At 49.5% G+C, this 13,436-nt stretch overlaps 2 protein-coding genes across 2 annotated transcripts in view; both read left to right on the forward strand.

Moving 5' to 3' along the window:
* Positions 1–13,436, forward strand: part of ITGA1 (integrin subunit alpha 1) — a 141,999-nt gene that overhangs the window by 13,390 nt on the left and 115,173 nt on the right. The gene's annotated exons all lie outside the window — the stretch shown is intronic.
* On the forward strand, positions 22–2,387 carry PELO (pelota mRNA surveillance and ribosome rescue factor). The gene is made up of 2 exons (XM_053914776.2): positions 22–1,102; positions 1,390–2,387. Exons 1-2 carry the CDS (start codon positions 377–379, stop codon positions 1,819–1,821), a joined length of 1,158 nt encoding a protein of 385 aa, XP_053770751.1. The 5' UTR covers positions 22–376; the 3' UTR covers positions 1,822–2,387.

The following is a 13,436-nucleotide window of genomic DNA, read 5'->3' on the forward strand; positions in this document are numbered from 1 at the left end:
CCCTCGGACGTCATCCTGCGCCGGGAGGGGGAGCAGGGGAGCGAGCTGCGCATGCGCTGTCATTGCATCAGCCACTGGGTCAGCACTGGCGGCAGGAACAGGGGACAGGACCCTGTGTTAGGTAAAGTACTTCTCGGGCCTTTCTGTCGCGGCGCGCCCCGAGGCTAAGCAAGGTAGGACTGGAGTGTTCCCCTCGGCTGCTTGAGTCGGAGCCAGTCCTTCTCCCCGCCACTCAGCGCCGGTAGGATCCCCGTACAGACACCGCCCCCTTCCCGGCGGGGACTCGGGGTCCCCCCCCCCGCCCCTCCCGGCGGGCACACCGGCGGGGGCCCCGCCGTTCCTCCGGTCCGGCCGGCCCCGCGCACCTGCCGGGACCATGAAGCTCGTGAGGAAGGACATTGAGAAAGACAATGCGGGCCAGGTGACCCTGGTGCCCGAGGAGCCCGAGGACATGTGGCACACCTACAACCTGGTGCAGGTGGGCGACAGCCTGCGCGCCTCCACCATTCGCAAGGTGCAGACCGAGTCGTCCACGGGCAGCGTGGGCAGCAACCGCGTGCGCACCACGCTCACGCTCTGCGTGGAGGCCATTGACTTCGACTCGCAGGCCTGCCAGCTGCGGGTGAAGGGCACCAACATCCAGGAGAACGAGTACGTGAAGATGGGGGCGTACCACACCATCGAGCTGGAGCCCAACCGCCAGTTCACGCTGGCCAAGAAGCAGTGGGACAGCGTGGTGCTGGAGCGCATCGAGCAGGCCTGCGACCCGGCCTGGAGCGCCGACGTGGCGGCCGTGGTCATGCAGGAGGGCCTGGCGCACGTCTGCCTGGTCACGCCCAGCATGACCCTCACCCGGGCCAAGGTGGAGGTGAACATCCCCCGGAAACGCAAGGGCAACTGCGCCCAGCACGACCGGGCCCTGGAGCGCTTCTACGAGCAGGTGGTCCAGGCCATCCAGCGCCACATCAACTTCGATGTGGTCAAGTGCGTGCTGGTGGCCAGCCCAGGGTTTGTGCGGGAGCAGTTCTGCGACTACATGTTTCAGCAAGCTGTGAAGACAGACAACAAAGTGCTCCTGGAAAACCGGTCCAAGTTCCTTCAGGTAGGTTGTCCCCCACCCCCCACCCCGGGACTTAAAATGGGCAGAGGGGTTTGTAGGAACTGTTCCTAAAGCTTTAGAACTGGGAAAAGGGAAGGAAGTCTTGATTTGATTGGGATTGTAAGTGAGATGATGGGCTGTTAAATAGAGAGCAACTTTATACAGTAAACTATGCTTAAGTCCTCAAACAGAGCAAGCCTCGTGAGTGCTTTTGGCTGTAGGTTCTGGCAGGCTGATTAATGGGTGCTCTGAGAGAGTCTTTTGTCTGACCTTTGTCATTGTGGTTCCAGGTACATGCCTCCTCTGGACACAAATACGCCCTCAAAGAAGCCCTTTGTGACCCCACAGTGGCCAGCCGCCTTTCAGACACGAAAGCCGCTGGCGAAGTGAAGGCCTTGGATGACTTCTATAAAATGTTACAACACGAACCTGACCGAGCTTTCTACGGACTCAAGCAGGTGGAGAAGGCCAACGAGGCCCTGGCCATCGACACGCTGCTCATCAGCGACGAGCTCTTCAGGCATCAGGACGTGGCCACGCGGAGCCGCTACGTGCGGCTGGTGGACAGCGTGAGAGAGAACGCAGGCACCGTCAGGGTGTTCTCCAGCCTTCACGTCTCTGGGGAGCAGCTCAGCCAGCTGACGGGAGTGGCTGCCATCCTCCGCTTCCCTGTGCCCGAACTGTCGGACCAAGAGGAGGATTCCAGTTCTGAAGAAGATTAAAGATTGGATCTGTCCTCGGGACAACCCTGCGCCTCCTTAAGGCTGCGTTTTCTCAGCATCCTTGTGACAGGCTGCATGGGCCGCACTGTGGCTGTCACACGGGGTATTCTGTGGCTGGCAGGGCGTGTATTTAAAACTAAACAATAAATTAAAAGGAAATAACGTTTTTGTACTACCCTCTTTACTAAGTAGAATAATTTTATCTAAGCAATCATGAGTTACTTGTAGTGCTTAGAAAATTGTGTATATTTAATAAGGGTCCTTGTAGATTCCTTGGGGTACATCATAAATCCCCATCCTTCATGCTTGGAAATAGTTTTCCTTAGGGAAGGCTTTTGAGTATTTCATTATCCTCAGTTTACAGTGTGTGTTTGATTTCTGCATAGTGTTCTTGTACTGCCTTAATGACCCCTTTCTCCCCACTTCCCTTGCACTCCATTTTTTTCATTTTTAAATTTGTTATTTTAAATGATAGCCAAATGGTAGACTTTTCTTAAAGACGAATTTTTTCCTTGAGAGTCTTGTTAATCCAGTCATGTTGAAAGTAAACTTGGGCTTTTTGGTCACTGTTGGAATCAATCGTATTTGCTTCAGAGGATCGGTCAATTAGTACGTTTTAGATGAGAGAGCTTTGATCTGGTAGGGTGCTCGGGACCATGTATTGGAAGTGTCCTCATTTTTAAAATGAGGCTAAGGTGTGTGATTTGCTCCCAGGTTGCTAATTAGTGGTAAAGCTGAAAGGAATCCCGTCTGGACTCATTTCTTGCTTTGCTACACTATGTATGTATTTTGTGGCCCATTTCAATTATACTTAATGCTATTTCTGTGTGTTTTCACATTCTAACTGGACTTTCTCTACATCTGATTTTAGGGGTGAGGAGCCTGTTGAGAAAGCTGGAGTGAGTTGCACGGTGTAGGGCAGTTGACTTGTACCCCAGCACTCTGCACTCTGAGGCCGGGATTTCTGCAAACACCTCAGTTTAAAATGTTCTCTGTACTCAGTTTTTATGATGTGCATCTCTAAGCGTTAGGGAGAGCCCCGTGGAATGGAATGGCGGCTTGACCTTTTACAAACCTCACCTTAGCAATAACTAGGAAGAGCCTTATGAGGAAAGGGTGGTGATTTGTTTAAACTCTAGGATCAGTGGTGCCTACATCAGGTAGGGGTGGCTACGCATCCCCACTCTTAGAAAGGACAGCGTTTGCTTGTCCTTTCTAAGTCTGGGCCTTTCTGCTCTTTGAGTACCAGGTTTGGGGATTTTTGTTTTTTTGTAAACTTTCCAACTAAACTTTTTATCTGTAATTAGAAATAGACACCTCCGTATGGTTTAAAACCACATTTTCACATACCTACATCCTAACCTAAAAATATGTCAGATAATTCCCTAAATATTTAATTTGCAAATATATTAAAAGTATGTTATTAAATAATGTGGTAGGAGTATATAAGTGAAGCCACCAAAATTCTTTAGAACTTGATTGATAATCATATTGTCAGTAAGAATGTGGAGATTTGGGGCATCTGTTACTCTCATAATCTGCGCACTACTGGTTATTCTTAGCTCCCTTATTTACAGTATAGGAGCCAGGGATAATCTAACCAATTCATTATAGGCCATAGGTTCCCAAATTTGGCTGCATGGAAGCTTTAAAAATCAGTAACCAGATTGGATTTCAGACCATATAACCTTTCACCCTAGAAATGCTGTTTTTTAAAAGCTCTCCAGGTGATTCCAATAGGCCTCAAGGCTGAGAACCACTGATTCAGGCTTTGCGATGCCAAGGTGTGGTCCATGGCGCTCAGAATCCAGGTCTCTACCCTACATACCTACTGAGTTGCAGTCCATTTTAAGGACATTGCCAGCTGACTGCTGTGCATAACTATAAAACTTCTTTAAGTGAAAGCGTGTTTTCATGTCCATAAATATTTTAACTATCTTTTAGAATTCCTGTTTTTAAAAAGTTACATTTTGTACGCATATTTTGTTCCTCCTCACCCGAGGATATGCTCATTAATCTTTAGAGAGAGGGGAAGGGAAGGAGAGAGACACAAGGAGAGAAACATCCATGTGTGAGAGAAACATGGAACAGTCGTCTCCTGCGTGCACCCCAGCCAGGGACTGACCGGCAACCCAGGTGTGTGCCCTGACAGGAATCGAACCCACTACCCTTTGGTCTGTAGGATGACTCTCCAACCAACCAAGCCACACTGGCCGGGGCAGGTTACATTTTATACCATTATCAAGAATATGTTGAATAAATATTCCTATATGCCTAGGTAGACATGTCAAAATAATGACAGGAGCATATAAAATAAAAATCCTAATAATTAACATTTACTATTCTCCACAAAGCAAAGTGAACCATAATTCTTTGGAAATCATGTCAGTATTCTATCCCAGCAGCATAAAGCAGGAAAGACCGTGTGGTAACCAATGGAAACACTACCAGTAACACACCTCAACACAATGTAGTGTTGCACCATAATTTCCATTTACCTCGGCGCTTGTAAACATTTGCTGCCCCCACTAGGCACAAGAAATGAGAAGCTTGCCAACTGGTGTCATCTTACTCTAAATATGATACATAACAAGTTACATTTTGCTATTCCTGGTCCCCAATTTACATGGTAAACACTTTGCTAATTCTATGTCTGGATTCCGCTTTCACTACTCCTTTGTTACAAGTTGGATCTTTTTCCTCCCCTATGACACTAGAGTAGCCCTGTAGTTCCTTTCTTCTGTCACTAGGTTTAGTTTCCTTTTCTAAACCTTGTAACCAGTTCTGTCAACTTTAAATTATCTGTAACCAAAGCGAGTCCTAATTTCTGCAGTTCATGTATTCTGGAACCGAAACTCTCTGTGTTGCTAACCACGAAAGTACCCTGATGAAATGATTATACAGTACTTTTCTGAAGTAGAAGACATTACCTGGGAAAAGAGTATTGTGCCTTTAAGTCAAATTATTTTCCAAGCAAATCGCATATTGTGTTCAGGGTCAGAATTGTTGAATTGCATACTGAGGGAGGTTTCTAAGGTGATTCCGAGGCTCGGAGGAGAGAGGAACCCCATTGCCAGTGGCTGGGGTTCAAGTGTGGGGTGTCCATGTTTATGTTATCCCAGCCGTTAAGGGCAGTGCGTTTAGCTTCCATGCACTCATTCTCAGTGCTTGCTTTGAGTCGTGCACTCAGCTGGTTCCACAGACGCACCTGCAAGCCAGCCACTGTTGTAGCAGTAAGGAGGAGTGTGTAAGAGGACCCAGTGTTGCACGGGCACAATTCTGAGAGGGACTTCAGCTGGAGTCAGGACACCTACTGAAAATGGCAAGAAGAAACCTGGAAAGGCCGGCCATTGCCAAGCGGAGGAGGGCGGGGCCCCGGGCGCTAATCCAGCAGGACCCTTGTGCCACATCAGAAGGTGTGGGTTTGACCACAATGAGAAACCCCTGAAGCCTTGAGGCGGGAGAACAGCCTGATCAACTTTGCATTTCTCAAGTACTGCTGCGTGGCGGCAGCAGGACGGATGGAGAAGTCAGGAAGACTGGCTCAGAGGGTGACCGTTAGAGAAATCCCAGGGGAAGTGATAGTGGCCAGAGGAGGCGGGGCAGGATTCCTCGCACCAGGAATGAATGGGGGGATACTGTGGGATGGGACCCAGGGGACCAGCACACAGACTGAGGTTCAGAGTTGCACAAAGGGTGGAGTCGGGGAAAGCTCAGATTTTTGTTTGTTTGATTTTTCAAATGTGGGGAGAGATGATGGCACAATTCAGAGATCGGGAATACAGGAGGAGAGGCTGGCTTGCAAGGAAAAAGTGCACTCGGTTTGGCACCTCTGGTCTGACGTGCCTGTGGGGCATCTGGGGCGCTCTTCCACCAGACGTCGCATCCTCACGGCCGCCTTCCCAGCTGTGTGCTCAAGTGTCTTCTCAGTGCGTCTTCCCCGGCCGGCCTTGTAAAATATGTGACTTGTCCAGGATGCCTTTCCCATTGTCTTATTTTACTCTGTGATGCCTCATTGGTTTGCTGCTCTTCGGTCTCTAACGTGAGCTCCTTGGGGCTGGAGGTTATGGTCTCTTAGGTTCCTTGCTGTGTCTGCGACACTAAGAATTAATTCCTGGCACAGAAAAGATGCTCAAAAAATGGTTGACTGACTGAATGAAAAGATCCCTTAGTCTGTTGAACGTGCACATCTGAAGTTCAGCAAAAAAAAAAGTTGTCTGGGGATAATGATTCAAGAGATGTCAGCATACAAGTGGGCCAGAAATCATGGAGGAAGAAAGAACGATGTAACAAGAATGAGTAAAACTAGGAAAAAAGGGGGCCGGGCCCAGAAGCATAGGGAAGTAAGTACCAGTGTTTAATCTCTGTGAATGCAGCTGGCCTCCATCACCTGTATTGCAGTCATTCAAAGCAGAAGTGTCTACATAGTTCGGCAATTCATGTGCCTGGGTAGTGATTTTTCCTCCAGATCCCTACAGCGTGCTGTATACATGTACGTGCAGAACAGCTGAAGAGTTGATTTCTTAGAAGTTGAGTTTTTAAACATTCTTAAGATAAAAAATTCTAAATTTGGGGGCAAAAGCCAAATTACTATTGTATATGGTTTTTAAGGGGGTCTTAATACACACAGACATGTACAGATTTAGTGCCTGAAAAGTTCCAGTTTAAACAGGCAGAGGTATGAGGGGTGACGATTGGATCTGCAGGGAACTTTCTCAGGATCCCGCAGCACAGGGATGGTTAGGAAGCTCTGTCTCCCTCAGCCCCAGGCTCCCTGTGCCTTGGGCCTCGTCGGGCTCCACTCCCTGGCCCCTTCCTCTTTCTCTCCCTGCAGAACCACAAGGATCAGAATTGTGCCACAAATTTTGCAAAGCTTTGTTTACATTTGCTTGAAAAATTGGTTTTGATCAGCCCATAACTTTGTTGATACACATTTTTCCAGGAAACGACTGCCCAAGCAGTGAAGGGCAGCTAAAAAAAGAACCACAATTTCAGACAGTTTTTAAAGCCCTAAATAAATTGCTTTTCTTCGTACTGATGTGAGTACACTCAGACTTCACGCTGTGATTCAGTTTGTGTGTTCTAGGACATTGAGTATTTTGGAAAAGTGCTACTCCAGGTTTCCTCAGTGAACGGTGTAGGCGGCGGAGGAATGGTCAGCTTAGAAGTTTAGGGCAACAGTGTGACTGAATAGCCAAAGTGATCCCCGAACAAGTTAGAGGCAAGTATGCTATTTTGTGTATCCAGGATGCCCTTCTTCGAAGAGATTCAGAAGTCAACAATGTAGCTAATTAAGACGTGGGCAGGTGAGATCTATGGTAATGGTCTTGGAATTCAGCAAGGAGGAAAATCTGAGGAGTTACCTAACACAGCCATCAAGCAGCCAGTAAACTCCACTAGAACTAAACAAACTTGCCAAGGTCAGAAAGGCGGCAGATTAGGGAGACCATGAACAAAACACGGGCGGAAGGTTTGTTGCACTGAAGTGAAGGGGAAAAACTCTCGTTCATCCTTTTTTTTTTGCATAGCTGGAATCCTTCCTTTTCAGAGTGTTGGGTGGAGTTGTAGCCCCATGTCCTCACCCATATGCTACCCCAGGTTTTCGAGTATGATTACTTGCAAGGTAGCCCATTTACTTTGCAGTATTTATGTTTTTCTGTGTTAAGAACCATGGTAGTGTATCTTGTGATAACACAAGAAATAAAGAAACTGGGATATTGTGAATTTGTATATGCAGATTGAGGAGGAACGAGTGGGTTTCCTTCAGTAAAATCCACTTCTGTGTATAGTGCTTGAGTTGCAGGCAAATGCAAGCACTCATTTTTGTTCTTGACAGTGACTACTTTAGCTCTGTAATAACCAGCATTAGTACGGGAAGGTCTTGCATCTCCAGCTGCCAGTCACTAAGGATGGCAATGTGTGTGATCAGTTGTGAGGACCCAGATCACCAGTCACTTTAAGTTCCCTTTCCCTCCTCCCTTAGCATCGCCCACGTCCAAGTCCCATTCTTTGAAACGCTAGGGTGCTGGAAGTGCCTGGCTTCTGTGATGTAGGAGACTTAGGGTGCTTGCCCCCGACTTCCACGTAGGACACCGATTGGTTCCAAAACGCCAGTCCTGCGGCAGGCGGTGTCTGCTAGGCAGCAAGAACGAGGGAGACAGAGACACATACCTGTGCAGCCCCAGGTCCCAGCTCTGGCAACAGACGGTGAATACACGTGCTTAGGAAGGCCCAGGCCTGTGGCGGGGGCTCTGAAAATGAACCATTTAGTTCTCTGACAAGCCCAGTCACTGCTGTTTTCGGATAAGAAAACTGAAATTAGTAAGAGGTTAAATCATTTGTCCACCACCCACGGGTGATGGCTGTGATGCTATTGCCCAATCAAGGGACCCCCTAAAAAGTGTAAGAATGCGGGTCTGTCCCGCGGGTTCCAGTCTGGAATAGGTCAGATATGCCTAGAGATAGAAAAAGAATTACTTGATGGCCCCGGATTTTACATGATGGGCCAAAGTTAATGTCATCATTCCGGGTGCTTTTTATTCACCCACCACGATTACTTGTCACCTCTCGTGATAAGTCAGAACTCATCCCGTGGCATCTCTGGAATCTCGTTGAGAATTAGAAAACGTACAGAAACTGTTGCAATTCTCTTTTTTAAAAAACCCAGGCCCTTAAGCCTTTACTCAGCATCTGTTTTTTATTATTTTACACCTACTCTTCCGCAAGCTTGCTCAGAACAATTTTCAACCTACTGTGTTAATTCAGGTATTACTTCAACAAACATGTGTTTACTAAACGTTTGCAGTGCCAAGGACTATGCTGCCCTCGGGTATGCGATGGGGAATTAAAAGAATCTTTCCTGCCTTTCATCAGCAAATTAGGTACCACAGAGCGATGACCACAAGTGGCCAAGCTGACAGGCAGGTGACAGCAACGAGAAGGGGCAGCTCCGTGGATCCTGAAGCCCCGTCCCAGCAGAAGTGCGGGGCTCACACTGTCCCCGGGGCCTGAGGACTGTCCTGCGGTACAGTCGCTGGTGTTCACGCTGAGGAAACAGCCGAGTTACATGCAGGGTATTCAGCATGTCGAGGAAATAGAATTTCTTTCAAAATGATTTCCCTCCGAAATTGTTAAAAGGTGGCGCTACTCACATAAATCTTTAGCAGCCGTAGCCGGAAGGACAGTCCCAGATAGCCAGAGGTTTGCTGTCCCGTAATAGTCTCAGGAAGAACACTCGGCTCATTGCTGAACTAGGAACTCTTGTTACGGAAAGAAATGCCGCTGTCAAATGTATTCAGAGGTGGGAGGTCTCCCGAGTTCAAGTCTAAGTTCCAGAAGTTTTATGTCTGGAATTTTTCATCAAGCCCTCGTGTAAACATCGACTAGAACTTTTTGTTTGACACCAATGTGATAAATTGCTCTGTGGATGTAAAACATATTTTAATCTTGTGTTTCAGCTCATTGATCCTGTGACCATAATTTAGAGTTTTTCTTCCTCTCCAAGTGCATGGTTGGCACCGGTAAAGTCGCTGTGTTTGGGGACGAGGTGGAGGGTGCAGTAGTTGGCAGCGTGTGGCTCCGAGTCCTGTAGAACCGGCCCAGGCTGGTGTTGTGAGGGGCCGTCTCACCTACGCGCTTCATTACAGGGACGTAAACTGAGGCCCAGGGGGGGTTGGCACCCCGCTCAGCCACGCGAGGGGCGGTTTTCCACAGGCCGCACCCCTGCACCCCGTACCAGTTTCTTACCCACCTTCTCACCGCCGGTTGGGATGGGGATAATACAGGATAAGACGGGAATTTAAAATGCCTTACACCCTCCTTATTTATCCAGTAAGTCTTCCTCGTGGAGCAAGACACTTCCTCTGTCCGCAGCCTCAGCCAGACCCAAACCCAGCTTTGCCGTCCGACAGTCCATTCGCTGGACAACATTTGTCTACACTCTGCCTCCCGCCTTCACTCTTCGGGCAACGGTTCACTCAGTCCCTGCGGGGTGCCGGGCCCTGTGCTGGCCCCCAGGGAGGTGGGGTCGCTACAGAAGATCACAGGCCTTCCTCCAAGGCCACCCGTCGGGGGGGGGGCAGCCTGCAGCCGACAGGGAACCCCAGCCTGGCCGCTGGTGCAGGAAGAAGACCCGGCGGGGGCGCGAGAACTGGAGGGGCTCCTAAGGCCGCCTGGCTTTCTGTGAGTGCCCAACAGTGACCGTGAACTGCAGTCCACCGAACCCATTTTACTCTCAGGAGAGCTGAGGCAGAGGGAACTGGGGGCGTTTCTCTTACGCAGCCCCTCCAAATTACTTGGTAACATTTTTTTTTCTTCCACGTCAAGGTCCCTGTGTTCCCTAAGCTCTTGAGATGTTAAATATTTACAGAAGGAAAGACATCAGGGAGAAAGTTTGCGTCACCTTCTACCCTCCAAAATAAGTGGAAAAAAGCATAAACGGAGTCAGAAATGCGGACCAGGGACCATGAATGCCTGAAATGACTTTGGAAGATTCTGGCAACTTTGTATTTTTCATGTGTTTGTTATCTTCAGCATCTCTCTCATGACAAACAGCAGAAACAGTTAAAATAGAAAAGAGCTTAGTTGCTGTTTTCGGGACAGCAAGGAAGGGGGGACGGTGACAGGGGCATGGGACATTGTGTCCTACTCCAGAGCCATCCTTGGAAAAGAAGTCCAGGATAGAGCAGGGGGCAGTGGCCACCTCGAGGACAGGAAAGCAGCCTGCTGGGCCCACTGCCAAGTGGTAAGAGGTGACAGGCAGCTGGCTGGGGCCTGGGAAGCCCCAGAGGCGGGCATCCTGACAAGCACTCCTGGGGTCTTTCCTCTCTGTCCAGCCCGCTTTTTCTCCCCGGTGGGACAAGAAGTTGCCGCTTGTCCAAGGAGTGTGTTTCAGTAACTGGCCGACACGCACCCGGCGGGTGGGAGGAAGGGACCTGTTCTGCAGAAGAGAGGAAGGAACACTACGGTCAATATACTTCAGCGAGGGGAGGGAAGGACCCTGGGGACAGGCCTCTGACTCCATGTCTGGGTGGTGTTCACAGCCTGAGTGACAGGAGGTGGAGTGATGGGCACATGGGGACGTGGGACCAGCCGTGACAACACTGATTCTCATTCCGCGAGTCTGTTAGTACCTCAGTGAATTTCTCGCTCTCAGCCTAACTTCCTGCCTAGAACTTAACAGAGCTTGTGTTAGACTTTCGGGGAATCATCTTTCACCCTAATCTCTGGCTCCTACACTTTCCCTACATCACAGTATAGTGGGATATGGAGTGAGTGGACAGGAAATAGAAAGACAAGACCTTCTTGTCATGGTTTGTGGTGGATTTGAAGCCCTTCGATTTGCATTTGACACGAGGGCTCCCGTAGGTTCTTCTAGATGCATTAGAAACCTTCGCAGTCGGGAACTACAGTGTGACCCGAGCAGGTTTGGAGTCTGAGACTAGGGAACGAATGTTGCACACCCAAAATTACAAGGTAACTTATGTGCTATTGCTACAGTTACTGAAGATGGTATTTGCAAGAGTATTGTCTGTCTGAATAGCCAAATCAGAACCACGGAAGGAATCGTCCAGTCCCTTCTCAGATGACTCCAGGGCTGTGGCCGGGCAAACAGGACACCGGGCCATGAGTCAGGAGGTGAGGCTGTGGCCGGGCCCTGCCATGTGGTTGGAGAGGCCCGTTTGGCCTTTGGCGCCTGCCTTCCATCAGGAGAGCGAGCAGAGACGCGCGGCCTTGATTTCATAGTCACTCCTACAGGTCTCGGGTTCCACTTGGTGCAGTAGCAACAATTGCTTGTTATTTTTAAAAGGTCATATCTCTCCTGCAAAATAAATCATCAGTGACTCTCAGGTTTTAAAAGGAATCTATTTTGCATGGTACTCCAAGAGCTGCCAAATTTTGGGTTTGGCTGACTGCTAGGAAGGAGCAAATTCCACAGCTGAGGGTCATTTATTTGAAATGTTTTGCCAAATATTCCCATATTTTTGAAGTTGTTGGGGACCTTTAAACTTGAGCATTAGGGGAGAGACAACGATTTAGGCTGCTCTGGCAGCGGGCGCACAGAACCTTTGAGAATTACACATACTTGTGAATAGTTTGCCACATTCCAGTGACGGCCAAGCTGCACTTTCCTCCTCTGTGTCTTCCTCCCCTGTCAGCCTTGCATGCGGTCGAGCCTGGCAGTGAGACAACACAGGTCTTTGTTTTTTCTGGAATGTTCTTGCAGTTTAGTCAGTGGTTCTCAACCCAGGCAGCACATTAAAGTCAACAAGGGAGTTTTAAAATCACACTGATGACTGAGCCGCACCTCCCAGTGAGCCAGCATCTGGGGGGAGGGCCCCCCCACCCCTGCCCCGCCCCCGGTAGGTTTGTGTTTGGAAAGGTGTACTCAGCTGCAGCCAGATTAAGCCACCCTGGGGCTCCATCCCTGGTAGGCCAGGGGCTCTAGCGTGTTCTGTGGCCACAGTCCCAGTCAGCTGTCTGGTGAAGAAAAAGAGATGAGAATAGAAAAACATTGTAATACTGCAGATTAAGTTGGTTTCACTACCAAAAGGCAACTTTACAAGTTGCTGAGGGGAATGTACGTCTTTAGCTTTAAAGCCGTGTGGGATTTGTCTACGCCATAGGTGTCTTCGACTCACTGTAGTAAATTCACAATTGGGCCTAAGATTGACCAGTTTGTGAGTGTTTATCGGGGCCTTTTGCACGCACACCTGTGGCTGGACACAGCAGGGCGGGGCACAAAGAAGTAGAGAAGCTGGGTCCCCCTCCTCGAAGGGTGGAGCTCGTAGTCCTGGGTGCGAGGACTGGGTACGACGGGGCAGGACAGCAACAAGCGTGTGTGGTGCAGAGCGTGCAAGCTGCCCTGTGGGCAGCGGGAGGACGTCACCGTGGGCTGGAACCACCTGCGAAGGTGGCACTTGAGTCTGGGCCACCTTCCGGAAGTCTGGAACTGACTCAGGAGCAGCGGTGGAAAGAAAGCTGGTCTGAACAAGAAAACCGTCACAATACCACAGATGAGCAATGGGATGTGGGCAACGCACATGACCTTCGTGACCCTCAAATTTAGATGTCTGGACCTCAGTCTGTAAAATGGGAGAAATGATGAAACTTTCCTCATAGGGGTGTGAGGAATAAATGATAGGACTTTACTAACTACCTGGAAATTTCTGAGCGTTCTCTTAGTTTTTTCCCTTTTCCTCATGCATCTTTTTCACCAGGTGGGCCACCTGGGCTCCAGGTCAGCTGTAGCCGTAGGGTTTAAAAACTCTTCCTGTCATCAGTTGCTACCACCCGTCTCAGATGGTGTTAAACGAGGAACCGTGGGCCCACACCCTCTAGAGTCCCCCAGCAAGAGGCGGGCGAGCCAGACCCTTGTCCACCTATGTGATGTTTACACTCCTTCACACTCGGGCTCCTCATCTCTGCAGCTGAGAGAAGCCACAAACGGAGAGGAGGAGCACGGAGGAGCTCCTTCCGATGTGAGATTCAGGCCCGGAATGGCGAGCCCTCCCAGGCGCCCCTGTGAGCACACGGGAACCCAGATCCCCGCTGTGGGGTCCTGGCTCCACGTGCAGCAACCGGGGCGGCCGACACAGCCCCTGACGCTGGTGGGA

This window comes from Desmodus rotundus, chromosome 1, assembly GCF_022682495.2.
Source record: "Desmodus rotundus isolate HL8 chromosome 1, HLdesRot8A.1, whole genome shotgun sequence".
In the NCBI taxonomy this organism is placed as follows: Eukaryota; Metazoa; Chordata; class Mammalia; order Chiroptera; family Phyllostomidae; genus Desmodus; species Desmodus rotundus.